This window comes from Sinocyclocheilus rhinocerous, unplaced genomic scaffold, assembly GCF_001515625.1.
Source record: "Sinocyclocheilus rhinocerous isolate Xijiao unplaced genomic scaffold, SAMN03320098_v1.1 scaffold285, whole genome shotgun sequence".
NCBI classification, from domain to species: domain Eukaryota; kingdom Metazoa; phylum Chordata; class Actinopteri; order Cypriniformes; family Cyprinidae; genus Sinocyclocheilus; species Sinocyclocheilus rhinocerous.
Window position 1 is genome coordinate 1,051,695 of NW_015630288.1, and position 21,366 is coordinate 1,073,060.

Sequence of the window (21,366 nt, forward strand, 5' to 3'; positions counted from 1 at the left end):
ATTTAGCGTAGCGTTAGTTCTGGCAGGTCACGTTAGTCAAGCTCGCATCAGCTGACTCTCAGCTGATCCCCATCTACCTATGGGAATACGACACCTATCTAAGCATTCATATATAAGGTCCCTCAGTATTATCAGCAGTTTTCGCATCGCTCAATAGCTAATTACCCTCCTCCATCCCCAACTCCTCCTCTGTCAGTCAGGATTCAGCCTTCTGATTCTCATTTGAATCAGACTAATTCTAAAATATGTACATAAAATTATTGAACTTTAACAATATCTCCAATACATTTATGTCGGTTCTGTTCTGTTTACCCTGGGGGGTTATTGCTGCTCTCCCTGCTCTCATCCATGCTAGGCTGCATGGATGCGCAGGGAGTTCTTGCCCAGAACAGAACCATACTGCCAATCCAAACTGTATGCTAATTGTCAATCATCTTTGACGATAGTGGTCCTGACAGAAATGTATAGGGGTTTCTCAAATTATATTTATGTTTTAGTTCAAACCTTAAATTTTGTTGTAATATCAATCAAAACGTTAATTTTCCTAAAGACGAAAAAAAAACCTATTTAGTCTATTTATTTTAAAGACCATACACTGAAAAGTTTGTTGGATTTATATTATTTAATCATATACATCAGATCAACATTAATCATTATAGTAGCACACATAATTTGGTAAAAAAAATCATCAAATTAAGTTTTTTTGAAGTGACCATATTATGTGATTTATATGGTTCCCTGACATAATTTAACATTTAATTTTACATATATTTTTGACACATCACAGTTATGTAATACTAGCTAGCTAAGAAACTGTTAGCAGTAAATAGCACACATTAGCATGCTAAATGCTTAACTGCTTCTTAAGTAAAGCAGCAAAGACAGATCTTTACGTATCCATCCTCAGCCTAAGAAAATGCCCCACCCAGTGTAATTGGTTCTAAATCCCAACATAACTGAACATTAAACACTTGAAAATCTCAGTCACTATCAAACCTTAGTCTTCATGATTGCTTCATGACTCATTTAAATACTCTCCTCCCATAAATGCTGTGTCTGAAAGGGAAACTCTTACAAATACATATGCAATAAGGTCAGTTGTAAAAATGACTGTGTCCATGCCTTTTCATCTGAAATTTTTCACTGCGAATCTTTACTAAATCCTCACAGTAGTCACCAAAAGAAAATAACACAACTGTTACACTGTTTTCAGTGCATAAAGCATCTTGATATTTAGTCCAACCCAGTTTAATATTAGTGCGGACACCCATGTACAAATACTCCTCAACAATGTCCACCTCCATCTTCTGATGATGACTGAGTTCAGGAAGGTCGTCTGCCTTCTGAAATCCCTGCTATTTAGTCTTTGTGATGTTAAGCTGGAGGTCATTCAGCTCAAATCATGCTACAAAACCGTCCACCACACTCCTATCTTCTGTTAATACAACCCACAATAGCTGAGTCATCTGAAAACTAATGCAGGCGGCAAGATTGATGATGTCAGGGCTGCACACAAGCACTTTCACAGTAATATGTTCAGAGTTGGAAAATCTGTTATTTACTTATTGTCCACACATACACATCGAAATCCAGCTAAGCCCACAGTCCGATACATTTTCACCAAGCCCTGCCTCAGTGAAACACACAACACAACCCTCACAAAGCATCCAATTACTTTTAGTAAGTGATGTTACAGTACTCTTCCATCTTTTTCAGTAGCGATCTCACATTCTCCATGACGAAAAGATGGAAGATATGGACTGTAGCTCTTGTCCTAAATGGCAAATATTTTCTCCTCAACTCCTTGTGGATTTCTAGGTTCCAGCCATAACATACTGTCAGAGACTCATCAGCTAGTCCCTGGTGTAAACATTGGATCTCTGGGTTGCCTCCACCAGGCTGAGGATGTGACATGATAAAAGAATTACAGCAACTAGGAAAGGGCAGGCAAAGCCCCATCACTCTACTAACCAAATAAATTATCTTTAAAAAAATCCACTTTGTGGAAAAGATAAAACATACAGCAACTGCATCCTGCATCACATGCGACTACTGTATATAATGGTATCTACTAATGGTATTGGGTTAGTAAGATTATTATTGTTTTTAAAAGAAGTATCTTATACTCACCAAGGCTGCATTTATTTGATCAAAAATACAGTAAATACAGTAATGGTTTAAAATTTAAAATAACTTTTTTATTTAAATATATTTTAAAATGTAATTTATTCCTGAGATACAAAGCTGAATTTTCAGCATCATTACTCCAGTCCAGAATACAGTGTCACATGATCACATGATGTCACATTGTTTTTTGTCATTATTGTTACAAACGCTGAAAACAGTTGTGCTGCATAATGTGCTGTGATTATTATTTTTTCTTCTAGAAATTATTAATGAATAGAAAGTTCAAAACAACTGCATTTATTTCAAAAGGAAATCTTAATAAATAATAAATGTGTTTTTGATCACTTTTGATCAGTTTATTGCAGATTAATAAAAATTAAAATTACAGATAGATAGATAGATAGATGGATAGATGGATAGATACATTTTTTGGATCATTGTCTGGGACTACATTAAAGCTGCTATTGGATCTTCGGTCAGTTTTGAGTGATATTCACCAGTAGCCATATGACAGTATCAAATTTTCATGTTGCGATTAATTGCTAATGCTTTTATCACGGTATACGGTATTATAACGGTATTGAAATTTAGTTGCAAAAAAGTGTTGTCAAAGTATAACAGGTTTAATAACTTTTTTCTTATAACAAAAGAACTGAACATTTACATACAATGAAGTAATATGCAAAATATGTATAAAGTAAAAAAAAAAAAGTAAATTCACACAGATTAAAGTGCATAAGAATTATAAAGACCAACAAGTAACACTTTACGATAAGATCTCATTAGTTAACATTAGTTAATGCATTAACATTAATAATGAGCAATAGCTACATTTGCTTTAGAAGTTATTAATCTTTGTTAAAAAAATAGCCTACAACCGTTAGTTCATTAAATAAAACAGTTGTAACTTTTGATTTTAACAACGTGATATAAAATATTGAAATTACCTAAGATTAATACATGTTTAGAAGAAGTTTCCATTGGCAGTTTATGTTAACTAATGAATTAACTAATGTCAATTGATAGAGCCTTAATGTAAAGTGTGACCAAACAATAAAGAATCAAAACATTTTCAAACAATTTCTAGGGCATGTCGTTGTCCAGATTAGAATGTAAAAAAAAAAAAAAGTTAGAAAATAAATAGCCTATTAAGTTTAAGTATTAAGTACTTGCCACTGTGATGAACACCACTGCGAATACAAAAATCTGAATGGCTATTTAAAACCATTTAAATACGTTTTAGGAAGTTTGTTTATGGGGTTTCTGGGGTAACACTGCATTTATGTTGTTTAGTGCCATCTGCTGTCAGAGAGTGAAAGTGCGATTTCATTCAGTGCGTCTTCTTCACGTTCCGCCATGCGCTTCTCATCCGTGCTTGTTTACATGAGAGTGTGCATGCGTTTTTCACACAGCATACAGCGGTGTTGTGCATTGTGACCAGTTGATGGGAAAAATATTCTTAAAATGCATTCAAAAAATCGGAATAATTTGTAATAAATATTTATTCACTGTATTTTTGAAGTGCCCACGATAACAATATCGTGCATATTCATTCACGTGATATATATATATATATATATATATATATATATATATAACTGTGATATACCGCATTACCGAATACCGGCACATGTCTATTTACCAGCTAGTCAACCTTCATTGATTTTTGGACCATGGGCATTCGGATTCTTCCTCAGGCTTCTAAGAAGGAGCGGAAGGCAAGGCTCCAGATGTTGGCGGTACTGCAGCGACAGGGGATGAAAGTAGGAGGCCTTGTGCAGACTTTTTGGACTTTGGCAGTGGGACTGGAACTTTGTGACTCTGAGATATACAGGAATTTTAATGAATACCTTGATAACCCTTTGCCTCTGTGGGAGATGGAAGGACTAAAAAAATCTTGATTATTGGGGTTTTATTGACTATCTCCTTTGCCGCAGTTTAGTAGCAACTCCAGGTCAGTCTGTGCTCATTGCAGTGCCCCCAGAGATACCTGAGTCTGCTACCACACCTCCAGAAGAAAAGTGAGGCTTCACTATCTCTGACTCGTAAACGAAGGTCAATAAATGAAGGTCAAGAAGGAGGAAGGCAGCAAAGTACGCTCCAGTGGTCCTGGAGGACCCGACTCCTGTGGTCCCAAGTCCGGTGGTCCTGAAGGGCTCAACTCCTGTGGTCCCAAGTCCAGTGGTCCTGGAGGACCCGACTCCAGTTGTCTCAGAGGTCGCTACACAGCCGCCCGATTTCACTGCTGCTGCCATAATCAAAAAGACCATCTTTGCCTTTCATCTCTTGGCTGTTCTGCATGTATGGGCCGCTTCTGAGTCCACTCAAGAGCCCGCTCCATTCCAGGAGCCCTCAGAATCCAATCCAGAACCCGTACCAGCCCAAGAGCCCTCAGATCCTACCCCAGAGCCCACTCCAGTCCAGGAGCCCTCAGAGTCCACAGAGTCTACGAGTTCACTCCTGAGCCCGCTCCAGTCTATGAATCCGCTCCTGAGCCAACTCAAGTCTATGAGTTTACTTCAGAGCTCGTTCCAGTTTACAAGTCCGCTCCAAAGTCAGTTCTGGTCTATGAGTTTGCTCCTGAGTCTGTTCTAGTCCAGGAGTCTACTGTACAGTCCACTCAAGTCTACGCATGCATTTCAGAGTTTGCTCCTGTCTACAAGCCCACTACAGAGCCCGTTCTAGTCCATGAATCCGCTCCTGAGCCCACTCAAGGTTATGAGTTCACTCCTGAGCTCTTTCCAGTCCAGGAGTCCACTCCTGAGCCTACTCCAGTTCCTCCCAAGGTGGCGGCTTCTCCTGCAGAACCTCCTGAGGTGATGGCGTCCACTTCAGCTACTCTTTGGGCGGTGGTGCCCACTCCTGAGCTCTCAGTCTGCCCTGTCATGGCCAAGGAGACTGTTGCTGAACTATCTGCCTGTCCTGTTACGACCATAAAGGCTGTTACTAACCTCTCTATGCTCTTTATTGCAGTCCTGCCCGGTCTGCCAGCGGGGTCATCTGCCTTGTCAGCACCACTGAAGTGGTCTTCAGCTCTGTCAGCAGCACCGTGGGGATCTTTGGTCCTGTCGGCCTTACTGTGGTGGTCTTTAAAGTAGGGGTTATGTCACAGCCATCAGCTGATGTGCCTATAACAGCCACCAGAGGGCACTCTTCTGGGTCTTTTGGTTTGGACTTCAGTGCCCATCACCCCTTGCACTGATGATTGTTTCATTACCTTCAGCTGTTTGTCATTTACCTATTAGCTCACCATGATGATATATACCATGCTCACTGAGTCTTTTGTTGCTGCAGTATTGTACCTGTTACTTTGTGTCTGCAGATTCTATGTTTGTGGATTACCTTTTGCCAGTGTTTTTTGCCTGTTGCTCTGTTTTTTGGATCATTGTCTGGGACTACAATAAAGCCGCTATTGGATCTTCTTTTGATAGATAGATAGATAGATTTTCAAATGATGTCACTCTCCTTTTCTTCACTGAAAATTAACTGGAAACTACCATTTACTCACAATCATCATGACATAATTTTTCTTCCTGAGTTTACATCCAACAATATACTTGTTTTAAAAAAATACTATAAATACAAGTAAAGGGTTGCTTTGTCTTGTATATTTCAGACACAATGAAAATTTTGTCCTTTCTCCCCTTTGTAGTTCTCCTAGGAAGGCATTAATTTTCTCCAAATGCATGCGCAGACAGACACAGGATCATGTGCCCATTCAGGATATGTATAGTCCCATTATGCACCAGACACAGGCCTAAAGAAACTGCCTGTGGCTAAGAAAGGGGTGAGAGTTGACTGTCATCACTGGAGTGCTGAATTAATGGTTTTGTTCCATATTTTCTTATGTTAACTGCAATGGTGGCAATGTACAGAATTGAGTTACAAGCAGATTACACTGCATTATCTAAGATAATGAGCCTTCTGAACTACTTATGGCGCTTTTCCACTGCATGGTACGGCACGGTACGGCTCAGTACGGTTCACTTTTGGGGGGTTTTCCACTGGGTACAGTACCTGGTGTGTATAGACAAGTTTTTTTCAGAAGAGGCAGTAGCTGCAATGTCACTGTGTTTACACCAATTTCTGAAAAAGTGACTAGTGACTGAAGACTGAACATAATGAAAGAGTAATACTGTTAGATATGGTGGTGCTAATATGGAAGGCCTTAAAAGTAGGGATGCACTGACATATCAGCTAATAATCGGTACTGGCTGATAAAAGCAATTATCTGCCTTTAGGAATGACAGGAATGATACAGGAATGTATCAGTCTTCTGTGTTTCATATATATATCATAGAATTCACTCTTGCTTAAACACACACACACACACAAATCCAGCATTCCAACAAACAAGCAAACAAAAAAGTAATTCCAGCATGCATTCACAGGCATGTATATAAATGTGTGGTCTTAAAACTGTTGGTCTAGACAACATCTTTAAATACTGTGTCAGTCTGGTTAGAGACCAAAATAAATTATCAGAATGCCACTTAGTGGACAAAAATGAGAGTGCAGCCCTATGTGCATTTTGAACCATATGAACAAATATCTAGGATAAAATTATATATGGAATAATGAGCAATAAAATATCAGTAGAATTTTGAAATGACTAATTTAACTGTATTAATTATATTACTATAGAAGACAAGGTGCATATAACTGATTCAACAAGTAAATGCATAATAAGTACATAATGCTTATAATTATTATTCTGTACATACAAAGTTATTACTGTCTATCTATCTATCTATCTATCTATCTGCACTGTATATTAAAGCATTTACATTTGCCTTGCAACTAATCACCTGTTGCTAGTCTTTTTTATCTATTCAACATTTTTCTTTACTTATATGCAGGAACATTTACACATTCTGTGTTCACGAAGGCAAGTGTCAGTACTACTATTGCTCAAGATGAATTAATGTGATATGATTGGATCAAACCTCTTACCTTGTGATATGATTGGATCAAACCTCTTACCTTGTTCTGCACAGTTTACGATATAAATGATAAAAATCCAACTTTTGATTTTTACCTGTCAGATGGTACATGTGGCAAGCAGGGTTGGGCTGTGTTGTGAGTGCTAATGAGACATTTCTGTTTCTGTCTTGTGGTGTGCACAGGGGCGGACTTAACCAATAAGCGGGGTAAGCGGCCGCTTAGGGCCCCGCGGAATCAGGGGGCCCCATCTGATATTTGCGGAAAATATTTGGCAAACGCTAGAGCACCTCAAATGTTTATATTTACAACGTGTTTTGCAGCGTTGAGCAATGTAACCAATCACAGGCTTATCTGTTGATTTTCTGAACGTGAGGTGCAGGGTTGGGCTGTGTTGTGGGTGCTAAAGAGACATTTCTGTTTCTGTCTTGTGGTGTGCACAGGGGCGGACTTAACCAATAAGCGGGGTAAGCGGCCGCTTAGGGCCCCGCGAAATCAGGGGGCCCCATCTGATATTTGCGGAAAATATTTGGCAAACGCTAGAGCACGTCAAATGTTTATATTTACAACGTGTTTTGCAGCGTTGAGCAATGTAACCAATCACAGGCTTATCTGTTGATTTTCTGAACGTGAGGTGTTTAAGCCAAGTTTTTGTCCAGTGCTGATCTTTGCAAGCTCACGAATCCTCTCATCAAAAGTGTAGATACGATGTAAATAAGAGATTCATTGTGCAGTGTAGAGAGCTTCATTGATTAACGGGACATTGTGAGATCGCGATGAACTGAAGTGAGTGACAGCTTTCAGTTTCCTATGCACGGCGGCGCGAACTGCCGCGCACTTGAATAAATGCACGAATGCGATGACTGGAGATTTTCGCTTTATAATTGATTACATTTTCGATTTGTTTCTCGGCAAACCCTACCACATGACTTCAGAACACTTGGAATATGGAACGAGTTTCATGGGATAATTTCATGACATTTGAATCCTTTTGTACAAAGACTGAAGAAGGTTACAAATGGACAAGTCAAGTGCAAACATTTTTATTTTATTTTATTTATTTTACTTTTTTTTTTTTTTGATATCTTCTTTTGTGATCCGAAGAAAGTAAGGTAATATGGCTTTTAAAAAAAACTAAATCAGGTTGACTAATTATTTACTGAATTTATCCAATTGACAAGTTCTGAAGGGGTAACTATAAACTATGAAAGAGAGAGCGAGCAAAATAAGGGTTAGATGTAAAAGAGCACATAGTTATTGTGTTGGGGCCCCGTATCTGGAATTTGCTTAGGGCCCCCAAATCATTAAGTCCGCCCCTGGGTGTGCATGTGCTTTTGTGAAGACAGTAAGGGATGATTACCTGTGCATGACTTGCTGCCTTAAAAGGTAGGCCCCTGTTTGCTTTGCTTTTACTTCTGCACTTTAGTAAGTCAAATGTCCAGACTCAAATTATCTTCCCTCTTTTAAAGTAAGTCTAATAGAATATCTTGACTATTTTATACTACATCTTAAAATTGTAAGTCTGACCAATGTCTGACCATTTGCATAAGTAATACCAACTGTCCATAGTGCAAATGGTGAAGAACAAGTTACAAATTTACCTTCATTTCTCTAGAAAAGTCCCCAATGTTGAGTATGAGTAATAGCAGTGTTGGGAAGTAACTAGTTACATGTAACGGCGTTACGTAATTTTTAATAAAGTAATTGAAAAAGTTACACTACTATTACATTTTAAATAGGGTAACTTGTAATCTGTAACCTATTACATTTCCAAAGTAACCTTCCCAACACTGAGTAATAGTGATGCTTGGCTTGGCCTCTCTAATATATCAGCTTAAGCAAGTAACATGACAGAAGGAAATGATTCATAAACCGTTTGGCATGCTCATTTAATAAGAGTAAGAACAAGAAGGACTTACTTTTCTTCCGGAGAAGAGCATACACAGCTGGTGCATGGACCCTCCATTCTTAGTCAGCTCTTTCTTCAGGGTTTTGGGTGATGGAAGTGTCCAGCCACCCTTGTGTGTCCCGGCCACCTCCATGCAGTTGATGGCATTGTCAGATGTGAAGCAGGTTGTGCAAGGGTCCTGGAGAAGACTGCCCTCACTGTGTGTGCGTCTGCGCAGGGAATTCTGCACGCTGAGTCCACCTGAGTGCTTTTCGCAGGAAGTGGCCTCTACCATGCTCCTCCGTTTACTATCACTGCGTTCCAGGTAGTTATCATCACTGTCTTCCTCCTCCTCATCATCATCTTCATCTTCTTCATACTCTTCATCTGTGCCAGGGGTGGAGAGAGCGTCTGCACTAAAGGACCAATCTAATCGCAGCTCGGGGATGACAAATGATGAGGAAGAGGATAAAGGTGGAGCATTTGTGTCCACTGCCTCTGGAGCGTTGTCCTCATCAACAAGCAGCTGTTTTTCATCTTCACAGTCTCTTGCGTGTGCATGCAAGAACTCCTGCTCTTCTTTCTCCTCGGCCATTGGCTCAGTATTCCCCCTCTCCTCCTCTTTCTCTTTGCCTTCATCCTCCCTCCATAGCTCATTCATGCTGCTCTCCGTGCTCTTCCCATCTTCTCCCTCAGTGGAGGGCGGAGGTGTTGGTGGAACCAGGTGGCTGTTCTCCTCCAGAGGGGTGCACAGATCCTCCAGCAGGGTGAGACTCCTGGACTGAGGGCTAATCGCAGTGGTGGTTGATGCATCGGACAGGTTGCCCAGGGATTGGTCATCCTCAGAGGTCATTCTCCGGCCCCTGAGGTCACATGGCTCATCCTGCTTGGGTTCGAGCATCTGACAACAAAAGAACACAGTGGTGCAAAACCGTTACTGTTTTTCTAACAGTGCAATATTACAATGTGTAATTATAGTCAGTAACTGAACAACAATTATTGTAGAACTACTGCAGAAAATATTGTGTTGTATTTATGAACAAATACGTGAAGTGAAGTGAAGTGAAGTGACGTGGCCAAGTGGGCATCACCAGGTATTCCAAAATTATGGGAGTGTTGAATACTTAATTCTACTCAGTGTGTTTATCATCTTATTCATTGCTTATCATAATAGTATATGATAAGTAACTGTTTCCTTAGCAGCAGTCACTGATTTCCTGATAAGTACTGATTAGTAACTGTTTCATTAGCAGCAGTCACTGATTTCCTTAAAGGGGTCATATGATGCGATTTCAAGTTTTCCTTTCTCTTTGGAGTGTTACAAGCTCTTGGTGCATAAAGAAGATCTGTAAAGTTGCAAAGACTAAAGTCTCAAATCCAAAGAGATATTCTTTATAAAAGTTAAGAGTCAGCCACGCCTACCTAAAACGCCTCGTTCTAACACGCCCCCACATATCTACGTCACTATGTGGAAATATTAGCATAATGCCGCCCAAATGTGCACGCAAAGAAAGAAGGCGTGGTTTCAAGAACAGCAGTAATGTTGATGCAGCCATGTCAGTGAGATGCTGTGTTTCAGTGCGAAAGCAAAAGCACTTTATTTGGCCTTCCGGAAGTAGATGCAATTAGGAATCATTGGTTAAGATTTATTTACAACAGAACAGCACAACCCAGATGTTCGAATTTGTGCAACGCATTTTATGGACGACAGTTTTTTGAACCTAGAAGAGTACAAAGCTGGCTGCTCACAAAGGTTATTTCTAAAAAAAAAAAAAAAGGGTAAATTCCGACTTTGCTATGACAATCTGGCGCTTCTGAATCAGCGACTGTAAGTATGTTTTGTTACTAGTTTAAGTATTTGCTATTGACTGTTCAAATGCGGAGTTTTGCGCAGCGCAGAGTAACACGTCGTGTGTGTGTGTGTGGACGTGTTTGAGAGAGGCGGGGCATAGAGGACCTACAATAATGTACAGTATTTGAAAAATAATGTGTTTTTTGAACATTAAAGCATGTCAACATATTCTGTTACACCAAATACACAAAATAATGATCTTTAAAATAGCATCATATGACCCCTTTAAGTTTTAAGCAAACCAATTCAAAGCGAAAAAGCACTCTAGATGTTCTTTGAAGCTCTCTCAGTTCTTCACACTTTTTCATGTCAAATACGACTTGGTGGCTAGGCAGATGTTTAAAATTGAGTGCTATATTTCAAGCCTGAAAAGAACGGGAGATTTTACGCGAGAATCTAACAACAAAGTCTGGTAAAATAAAGGCTATAAAAAAAGCAAGAAACGAAGTAAGTGACTTTAGACACTGAAGGATGAATTCAGCAGAATAGAATAGAGGTTGAAAATAATCATTTATGGTAATTCATGTAAGCCAAAACACATAAGGAAAAGAGGTGTGAAAATATAATATCAGCAATCACAGACAGATGGGATTAGATTTCTCAGAGGAGATAGGAAAAGGTAGGTAATTTGCTCTGGAATTTGTACAGAGATTGTGTGAAAAAACACAGACTTTGCAGCTATGGACATAATTAAAACCACAATGCGAATTTGTAAAATACAAATTTCTCTCATTTCCTTTGAGAAATCTATACCTGTCTAAATAGTGTTTTACTCATCATAAAACAGTCATAAGAATCCCATGGTATTACATTATTTAAACATAAAATGGACTTCAAGTCAGCACTTTTAGGATACAATCCACTGAATTTTAAATGGTAAATATATTTTATGTATTAACTTATGTATTATTTCTTTTATGGGCAAAATATTTACTCAAGTCTTTGCTTTTGTTTGGTTCTATAGATTCAGGGCAAAATTTAGGGGGGAATTTTGAATGAGAATGTCATCATTGATTTTTTTTTATTTATTTATTTTTTTTTAGGAAATTTAGACAGTGTAGAAACAGTGTCATCCATATAAAACAAACAGAAAAAAAAAACAGAAAATAAAAATGAATAAGGCAGACAATCATTTGTAGACAGATTTGTGATTCATCTTAGTCAAGCATAAGTTGAAATGTTACACATTTTACTAGGTTGCTTGCAGCATTGAAAAGAAGAATCTGTAACACTTTTTTTAATGCTGGTAGGAAAACTTACATCACCATCTACTGTTGGAAATGAGAAATGGATCCCGTCTGAACAGTAGAGGGGATATAACATATGCTTTTTGGATATAACAAGTAAATGACCTGAAGGGAGGCAAGGAAACTCGTTTTCTACTTCAGTAACTAATTCTTCATCTAGATCTAATAGTTTACTAGAGTTTGCTGTCTCTCTAAACAGCATTAAATGACAGGTAGACAGATCTGTATTAAGTTTTTTTTTATTTTTTATTATTATTATTAGATGTGAAAATTACAATAAATTATGGCCTATATAACAGGAATGCACATTTAATATAAGCTAGCAAAAGTACATACTTGGAAGCCTTCTGAACTAATCAGCTCTTTCTCAAAACCAGCCCATGCTGCTTATCACTCACTCTAATAGGGTGCAACCAAAGCTGGTGAGAAAAAAAAAACTCCTCTGAGTGCTTTTCAGAGGGGTTTACTGTAACAGAAAACAAGCTCAGCTGATGCAGCCAAAAACAGAAGTCATAAGATGGAATTCATATTACCACTGCTCACATGATGTATGACAAATTAGCTCTCTCCCATCCATAACTGGAGCTTCACTAAGAATGAGCCTCTTGTCTTGTCTGTGGTATTTTTAGGTTGTGTGAAAGGTTACTACCGAACAGAGCGACACAGAGGAAATTAGGACAAAAGAACCAAAGACAGATGATTTCCTTAAACGCTCTCTTTTGCTCTGTTATCCGTGATGGGATGGTTCAGTCGGTGTTCGTTGAGTCCCTCATGCATCACTCGCCCATCATGACGCAGTAGAAAAAAATAGAATACTTGCGTAATGTGGGGGGGGGACTTTAAAAGTGTTCATAGAAAAAATTTGAGAAATGTTTAGAATAAGACAGTGACACATGAGAATTTATGCATTAAATGCATTGATTATAAATACATTTTTTCAAAATCGAATAGATTTTTTGCCTATGCAAAACTGCCATGATCATAAGATCATTGCGAGGGTGTTGCTAAGATATTCTAAGTGACATTGCTAGGCGGTCGCTGATATTCTGTGTGGTTCCTTACTGGCTCAAATGAAAAGAGCCCAAGCCCAAATGTTCAAATGTGCAATGGTGATTCTTTCCTTTAAAAACACCACTAATTATTTAATCAATAAGGGTGCAGTATTACTTTATTCTAGATGCTTGTACAACCTTTTAGTCGCTCCCAGGAAATCATCTCATCTATTATTCATTAAAAGCACTAAGCTGTCCAACATAATGACTGGAAAATATATTTTAAACAGAGATTACTTTTTTCTCACCAAATGAGTCTGCAGAATTTGCCAAAATACTGTGGCTTTTTCAAAAGATCTTTGAATGGTACATGAATGGTACATCGGCATGTGAAACCAGAAATGTTCCTAATAAGATGTGGCTTTAGACATACTCTATGCAAGCATGTAGACGATGTGCAAGCTATGCAATGACTTGCCTTCAGTGTGTTTTTCTGTTCTGAAATGTGTTAGACTGCAATTAGTGGAATTGCATTTCCTGCACCGCAGGGGCACTATAGAGAACATTAACGCAAATTGTCTTTTTCTTACATACTTTTTTTTTTTCAGGTCAGCTGCTGTAAAGGTGGAGCAGCAGATTGAAGCAAGTTACTTAAAGGGGTCCTGAAATAGAAAAACAAAATGTTCTTGATATTTGCACATATAAGAGGTTGCATTACAATAAAAACATACTGCAAGTTTCAGAACTCAAATCTACCTCCCCACTCCCCAGTTTAAAATATGAATGAAATATGAATTTTCTACCCTTCTGAAATGCTTGGATGTGTCGTATGTAAAAAAGGAAGAACAACTCAGGTCTGTCCATCAGTCACAAGAGCCATGCTGCTGTTGGATAAAGATGTCGAGTAAAAATCACTAAAAGATGTTTAGTGAATTATTGGTCACACTTTAGTTTAGGGACCAATGCTCACTATTAACTAACAATTAACTACGACATTTGATTCAATAAACAATAACAATAAACTGCAGCCTATTAATAGTCAGTAATGTAGTTGTTAAATTTAGGTATGGGGTAGGATTAAGGGATTTAAAATATGCTCATGCAGAATAAGGCATTAATATGTGCTTTATAAGTAATAAACAGCCAATTGTCACACCCCTGGACTATTTGTGTGTGTGTGTGTGTGTGTGTGTTTGTGTTTGTTTTTCTCCCCATGTGCTCTGCGTGACCCAGTTTCTGTCTCTAGTTAATTATGTAATTTGGTTCAGGTGTGTCTTGTTAATTGTCCTCGTCATCCCATGTATTTAAGCCCAAGTCTGTGCAGTCTATGTTTGTCAGGTCTCAAAACGTCATGTTTGTGTGTCAAAGCCATTCCTAGTGTGGATTACCACTTGTTTTGGGTTTATTAAAGACTGTTGCTTTGATCCACGTCTCCGCGTCGTTCCCTCCGACAGACCGTGACACCAATGCTAGTAATTATGCATGCTAATATGCATCTTGCTATTAGTGAGAATTAGTCCTTAAAATAAAGTGTTACCAAATTATTCTATTTTATATAATAGAATTCTATATAATATATATTCTATTCAGTTGAAAGATACAGCAGTGCCAAGCATTTTATCCTTGCAGGCAAAGGAGGTAAGTACATTTATTTTTAATCATATAGTGTGTTTTTATTAAATGTTAAATCAGCATGTCATGTTATTAAGACACTAAGCGTATCGTTTATTGAGTGTTGCTAATAAAATCACACTGAGAAACAATGCAATTTTTGTAAACCTACTTAAGCTGTGGTACATTTTGTAATACAACAAGTAACAACAGTACTTTTAAAACTATATACGAAAATTACGCAATTAAGCAAGAAAAATCAATTACCACACTGAAACAGACTGTTGCAATCATTGTGGTTGCATTGTTTCAATTTCATCTGACTCGGACTCAAACATACATGGCTCTGTCACAGCGCTTGCCATCTCGAGTATCAAAACACATGAAATGAGGCAAAGGAGGGTGTGGATGTAGATCAAGTTAGTCAGTCACAGCAGTAAACATTTACTTCAATTTTTGCAAGAGGTAACGCTCCTTAAAATTGATAGTTTTTTACAGAGAGTGGAATTATTTGACAAATATTGGACCTTTTGATGCAAAAAATGCAGATATCCTTATAAACTAACCTCGAGAAACCGAATTAAAAAATCCGAAACTGCATTTCATAACCCCTTTAAAACTAACATACAGCAGGCATGTACAAAGGGACGGCTCACTAACATTAACCAAGAATTTCCATCTGCATATTTGTGTGATAGCCTTTCTTGCTTAAGACACTGAGAGTAATAGGTCTGGTGTTGAGCTGTGATCCTCTGCTGCAAATGTCAGCTACAGCAAGTGTGTAGAATGAGTGTAATGCCGGAGGTAGTCACGTAGGTCATGTTGGTCGTGAATGATTTAACTCCACATATCAAAACATGAAGCAAAGAAGAGAGAATTTAAGGACAAAGAGACATTGCTTGCACCAACACAAGCGGCTTTAAAATATCAGGCAAGGCTAATGACCAGCAGACCTGTGGCTCAAGGTGAGGTACGTGGGGAATGATTTAGTACAGGGGTGTCAAACATACGGCCCGCGGGCCGAACACGGCCCACAGAACATGCCATTGAGAAGTCAACACTACAGCACCTAAACAAAGCACTATCGATTTCATCTAGTTTCTCTAATCCAGGCCACTGCCACAAAGTCTAATCCATATTGCATCTTATTCTGGCCAAGAACCACCCAGAATAAGAGTCTGTCTGATATATATAAAACCACAGTTCATGTGTCTACGGTTTGAGGTTCTAATCTGTGAGAGGAGCAGAGTTGCCTGTCCTTGATATTAAATGAAAGATACAAAATGCACTGCATTTTTCCTTGGTTATTTTGTTCAAGAGCATTATCTACTCAAGTCCACATGTCATACTAACAAGGAACTTGACCATAGTAGGCTTACAGTCTATTAGCGAAATGCACCCCTGGAGGGTAGCACTGTTTAGATTTATGCAAATGGACTTAAGTGGGCATCCTCGACTGAAGGAACCACCAGATACCCACTCTGTGCAGCGCGATCCACTTGAGCAGAGTAAAATGTTTTCAAGGCCTTCACAAGCTGCTTGCGCAGCTCTGGCAAGAATGTTGCACCGCATTAGCATGAACCATTCATTAAGCAAAGAGTTTTCAGGTACCTCTGGATTGACCTAATGGAGTTTAAATTTCTTGACTGCTCCACCGTGAACCTTAGTGACTCTGCCTCAGATTTCATCTAAACAGCTGACTTTATACCATTTCTCCATCCAACAGGGAAGAGATTCAAAGAGCCCCTCACTTGACTATGATCAAACCATGTTGTCAGAACAACAACAAGCAGTGGAGTAAAGTATTTGAGTAATTGTAATTAGTTACTGTATAAGTATCTTTTTTACTACTTTGTAGTTTCCCTGAGTATCAAAGATATTAGCAACTTTTACTTTCTACATGACTACATTATTCAGTAAGTGTATGTACTCTTTACTCCACTACATTTCTGATAAGTAATGCAATTACTCATTACATTTTGCATGGCACCTACATTTTTCTGCAGTAGTGTATTTCTGATACAAAAGAATTGACATCACCATCTACAGGGCATTGAAGGTACTACATTTTGTGCATTTTGGCCTTGTTCACCCAAACTTGCTAATAAGGCTATTTTACATGATTGCAAGTGTGTTATCAGGTGAATCACAGGTTTTTCATATATGAGATGAGGACATGACTACAACTGAAACCAGCATGCCTATAGTGCAAGTAGACTTTGACTGTTTGATTTTACTTAATATTATTCATACCTTTTTAAAGGATATTGGTTGACTTATGCCCTTATTGAGAACTTGAGCTCAACTGAGACTTCAGTGGTTTTAGACATTTAAGAGGCTGTTGTGTATGGAGACAGATCAGCCTCAAAAATAACACATTTGCAAAACAAAATTCATAAATGCACAGCACAATTTACATTTACAAAATCCGATTCGTAAATTCAAAACACAATTCATAAATACACAAGTAAAAGCATAAATATTTCCCCAAATGCTCACACAAATGCATCTTACCTAAATAAATTTAAAATGTTTACACAAATATGTATATACAAATTTCTTGAATTAATTTCCATCACACATTTATGAATGATGCCACATGTATTTTTTGAGGCTGATCTGGCTGATAAGTATTTGTTATTAAAGCATCAACATTCACAGAACACTGTTATTTTTAACTAAAGCAAGCGGCTGCTGCATGCATGGTTTGGTATTGTAATGACCCGGCAGTGAGCGCTAGCAGCCAGGTGCATTATGGGTATTTGTTTAGATTTGATTTATGTGTTAAGCAAGATGGTTGGGTTTTCGCGTTAGCAATGTTATTTGTGTTTATGTTCAAGTTAGTTCGGTTCATTTACTGCCTTGTTATAAAAAGTGTGGCTGTCACCGTCATGGAGAGAGATGGGTAGGGGAGGCACTTGGCGATATCGCCTTGCTTGATGCAGATTCAACGATCCATAAATACATGTAACATCATTCATAAATGTGTGATGGAAATTAATTCAAGAAATTTATATATACATATTTGTGTAAACATTTTAAATTTATTTAGGTAAGATGCATTTGTGTGAGCATTTGGGGAAATATTTATGTTTTTACTTGTGTATTTATGAATTGTGTTTTGAATTTACGAATCGGATTTTGTAAATGTAAATTGTGCTGTGCATTTATGAATTTTGTTTTGCAAATGTGTTATTTTTGAGGCTGATCTGCCTCCATAGTTGTGTCAGCCTTGACTTATTTCAATTTTGAAGTGTTCAGGTTAATTTTGATTTTAGAAAATAAACATGTGATTGCTCTCCTCACAAATCAACTGTTTCTTGTTTTTCTCTGCTATTTCTCTTAGGTGTTGAGGACTTGAGCCTATGATTAGTATGAGTACCATTCAAATGAGATACTCGAAGACTTTTACTCAAGTAGTAGGCCTATTGGAAATGGTGACTTGTAATGGAGTAATTTTCACTGTAAGCTATCAGAACTTTTACTCAAGTATGGTTTTCAGGTACTTTTTAGACCTCTACAAACAAGTATTGGTTTCCTCATCTTCACAGTCAAACATGACTGGACACAGTGAACCCACTGTGTGCATGTTATCACTAGCAAACTAGGGGCAGCACCACCTTAGGGGAAGATGAGATACGAAAGGCTTGAGCAGGCATTAGCTTATCATTGGAGACCTTGTGATCCATGTCTTGTTCTCGCTTCTCTAGCTCATGTGGCCCCTCAGGCACCACAGAGGTTGGAGATCAGGCCATTTATTTTTAAAGAAAGCAATCTGGGAGCAAAGCATTTTTTAGCTTCATGCGCTCTCAATACACATAGTCGCAAGCAACTCAGCTGAGTCAGGGTGAAACAAAGACAAGATAATCAGGACTCTGGAAACAACATTCTGATAAAATTGTCCTTCTCTCTTGTTATATATATTAATAAGGACATTCGCAAACAATGTAGAGCATCAAGCTTCTTCTGCCAGTGCAGGTTTCAAAGATTGTCGCTGGGGTCACACTTTATTTTAAGGTCAAATTCTCGCTATTAAAAAAACCATTAACTAAGTTAAGGTCCCTATACTAAAGTGTTAACTTCACTCCTATATTTTATATAGCTTCAGCTACTGAAGTGAATGACTTGAAAAGGAAACATTGCCTTTTACAATCAATAAATAAATATGTTGGTGGAATCATGTCAGCTAAATCTAATAAAAACCTAGTTGGAATATTCTCTAAACTAAACCAGTAGCCTTCAGCACTTCCTTTAACATTTTATCTCAAATAAAGAAGCTAGAAGATAAAGAATCCTAAACAAAAGTAAGACCTCACAACAACTATTTAATAGTTACCATTACTTGGAGGAAGTTTTCTTCTGTTAAGTGATTAGCAATTAGCAAAATATAATTTGTAATTTTGCCATAATCCTATTCCATTATCCTGTCAATAAATATGCCTAATAATTTAATAAGCCAGCTTTATATTTACCATAAGGTTTCACCTTAACATCCTGTACAGTAATTTAGGATTTTAGTCAAATGGATTACAAATGTAAGTTTTCAGACATTTTGGTTCTCTCTTCTTTCATTGAGTCATACCATTCATAGTGTCAACCTCAGATGACACATTCTCAAATCATTTAAGTACCGTCTGATGACAATGTCAAAAGCTTTCTCAAAATAGCAATCTCCAGTTTAATTAGCTGTCTTTGTGCAATTTCCATGAGTGCACAGGCCTTTATCAGTCCACCAGGAAACAAGTTATTCCACACAGTAAGTATGCAAGGTTGACATCGAACCTTTCAATCGAACAAGAACCTTGAATCAAGTAAATAGACGAATCTCAGAAACTTAAGAATATGTCATTCCAAATTCAAAAGCAAGAAAAAAGAAATTATATTTCTTTAAAATTGTTCTTTTAAATTTAAAGTTAAAATTGTAACTTCTTATAAATTATATTAAGGACCATTTAATATTGTCTGCTTTGTGATATTTTTCAGGGCTTTGTAACTCACCGGGGCTCTGTGATAGGGAATACTCTAATTATTGTTTGATGAAAATTTGTGTTAAACAAAAATACAATCTTAAGTTACAGAATATTAAGTGGAGAATATAAACTGCTTAAAAGTACACGTGTGTGTGTGTGTGTGTGTCTGTCTGTCTGTCTGTCTGTGTCTGCGTCTGTGTGTAACTGCATGTAAATTGCACATAGCCAAACAGATGTGTTTTTTCAAGCACTGGGTGAGTAGTCAACTCTATTATTTTGTGCTGTCTTATAAAATCCCACAGTTAAAAGGTTGTGTTGATAGGTTTATAGAACATTTTAATATGTTTTCTGCTGAGTTCAGCAAGTGCCACACAACAAAATTAAAATATAATTTTTCTCAAACAATAATGACAGACAATTAGAACTGAAGCAATATGCTGATGTTGGCAGTATGCTTCTGTGCAAACTCAAGACAGATATTAGGGGCACTAGAGGCTAAAGACTGTCACAAAAGAGGTGGAACCACTGTGATATGTGTCTGAATTATATTGACAGACATTATAATAAGCTGAGCATAAAGCTGTCTGAGTGCTTGACTAACATGACCTGCCTAAAGCTCCAAATCTAGTCTTTCCTTCATCTTCAAAACAAAAATGATATTTTATCATCATTTTTGTCAATTTATTAAAAGTCAATGCAGTCAACATCTTCAAGCTTAGAAAAATTATCACCAGTTCAAGCTTAGAAAAATTATCACCAGTTATTAATTTCCAGGATATTTGTAGTAGTTTTTTTCCCACAATTTTTTTTCCCTATTTGCCACCTAAACTATTGAATTGCATTACTTAACGTTCAGGATTCACACACTCTGTCAGTTTAAGTGTCTACCACATCAAACAGACACTATTTTGATACATTTTAGTAACGCTGACAGATTAGGAGGGAACTGAATGCAACAGCAGTTACAATAAAAAAATAATCTTGATTAAATATTTGAACAAACTGAAAATCTAATCACAGTATCACAACACCAAGCATTGATAAATCAGTTGCTTACTATCTTAAAGGATTCGGTCACCAGGAATCGACCATAGAATAATGTTGGTGAACATTAGTGCTGGGATGATTGATAAATCAATGGGACACTGAAGATAATTGGCTGCTGTCCCGGTAGGTCTGTGCTCGCAGAATGAGGGAAATCAGTGGGAGAGACGTGTCTGTACAGTACAGCATTAGAAACAGCAGATTAAAGGCGTAACTGAATGGGACGGGGGGGGCAAACACCTCAAAGCAGGCACATGGAGAGGAGACGTGCCTTGCACACCAAGACATGCCAGATCCCTTGATACACACTAACAAGAGGAACGAGGTAAAATACAGAGACAATACACACATATATATATATATACTTCAATCTTGACTCTGTGAATAGTTTTAGAATGTTAATGGATAAGGCAGTGTTAATGTATTTGGTCTTGATCTGTCTATATTTAGATTGAACTAGATCTGCTATGTACACTGTTACTGCTGAAGTATGGAGACTTGCTGCCAATCGAAACACAGACACATTGCTGTGAACATGTAGGATGTGCTGCTGCTGCATGAATAGGCCATAGCAGATCTAGACAGGTGGAGCTGGGGGAGGTGGAGGGTTTCAGGGGACATTTAATTGTGCACTGTACACTCTCAGCTGTAAAAAAAAAAAAAAAAAAAAAAAAAAAAAAAAAAAAAAAAAAAA

The 21,366-nt window shown here is 37.7% G+C and overlaps 1 protein-coding gene across 2 annotated transcripts in view; it reads right to left on the reverse strand.

The window, feature by feature from the left end:
- Window positions 1–21,366, reverse strand: part of LOC107739979 (regulator of G-protein signaling 3-like) — a 96,814-nt gene that overhangs the window by 55,215 nt on the left and 20,233 nt on the right. For both annotated transcript variants that reach the window (XM_016552249.1, XM_016552248.1), the window contains exon 2: window positions 8,988–9,857. In XM_016552249.1, the coding sequence (XP_016407735.1) occupies window positions 8,988–9,857 (870 nt within the window). The remainder of the gene's footprint in view (window positions 1–8,987; window positions 9,858–21,366) is intronic.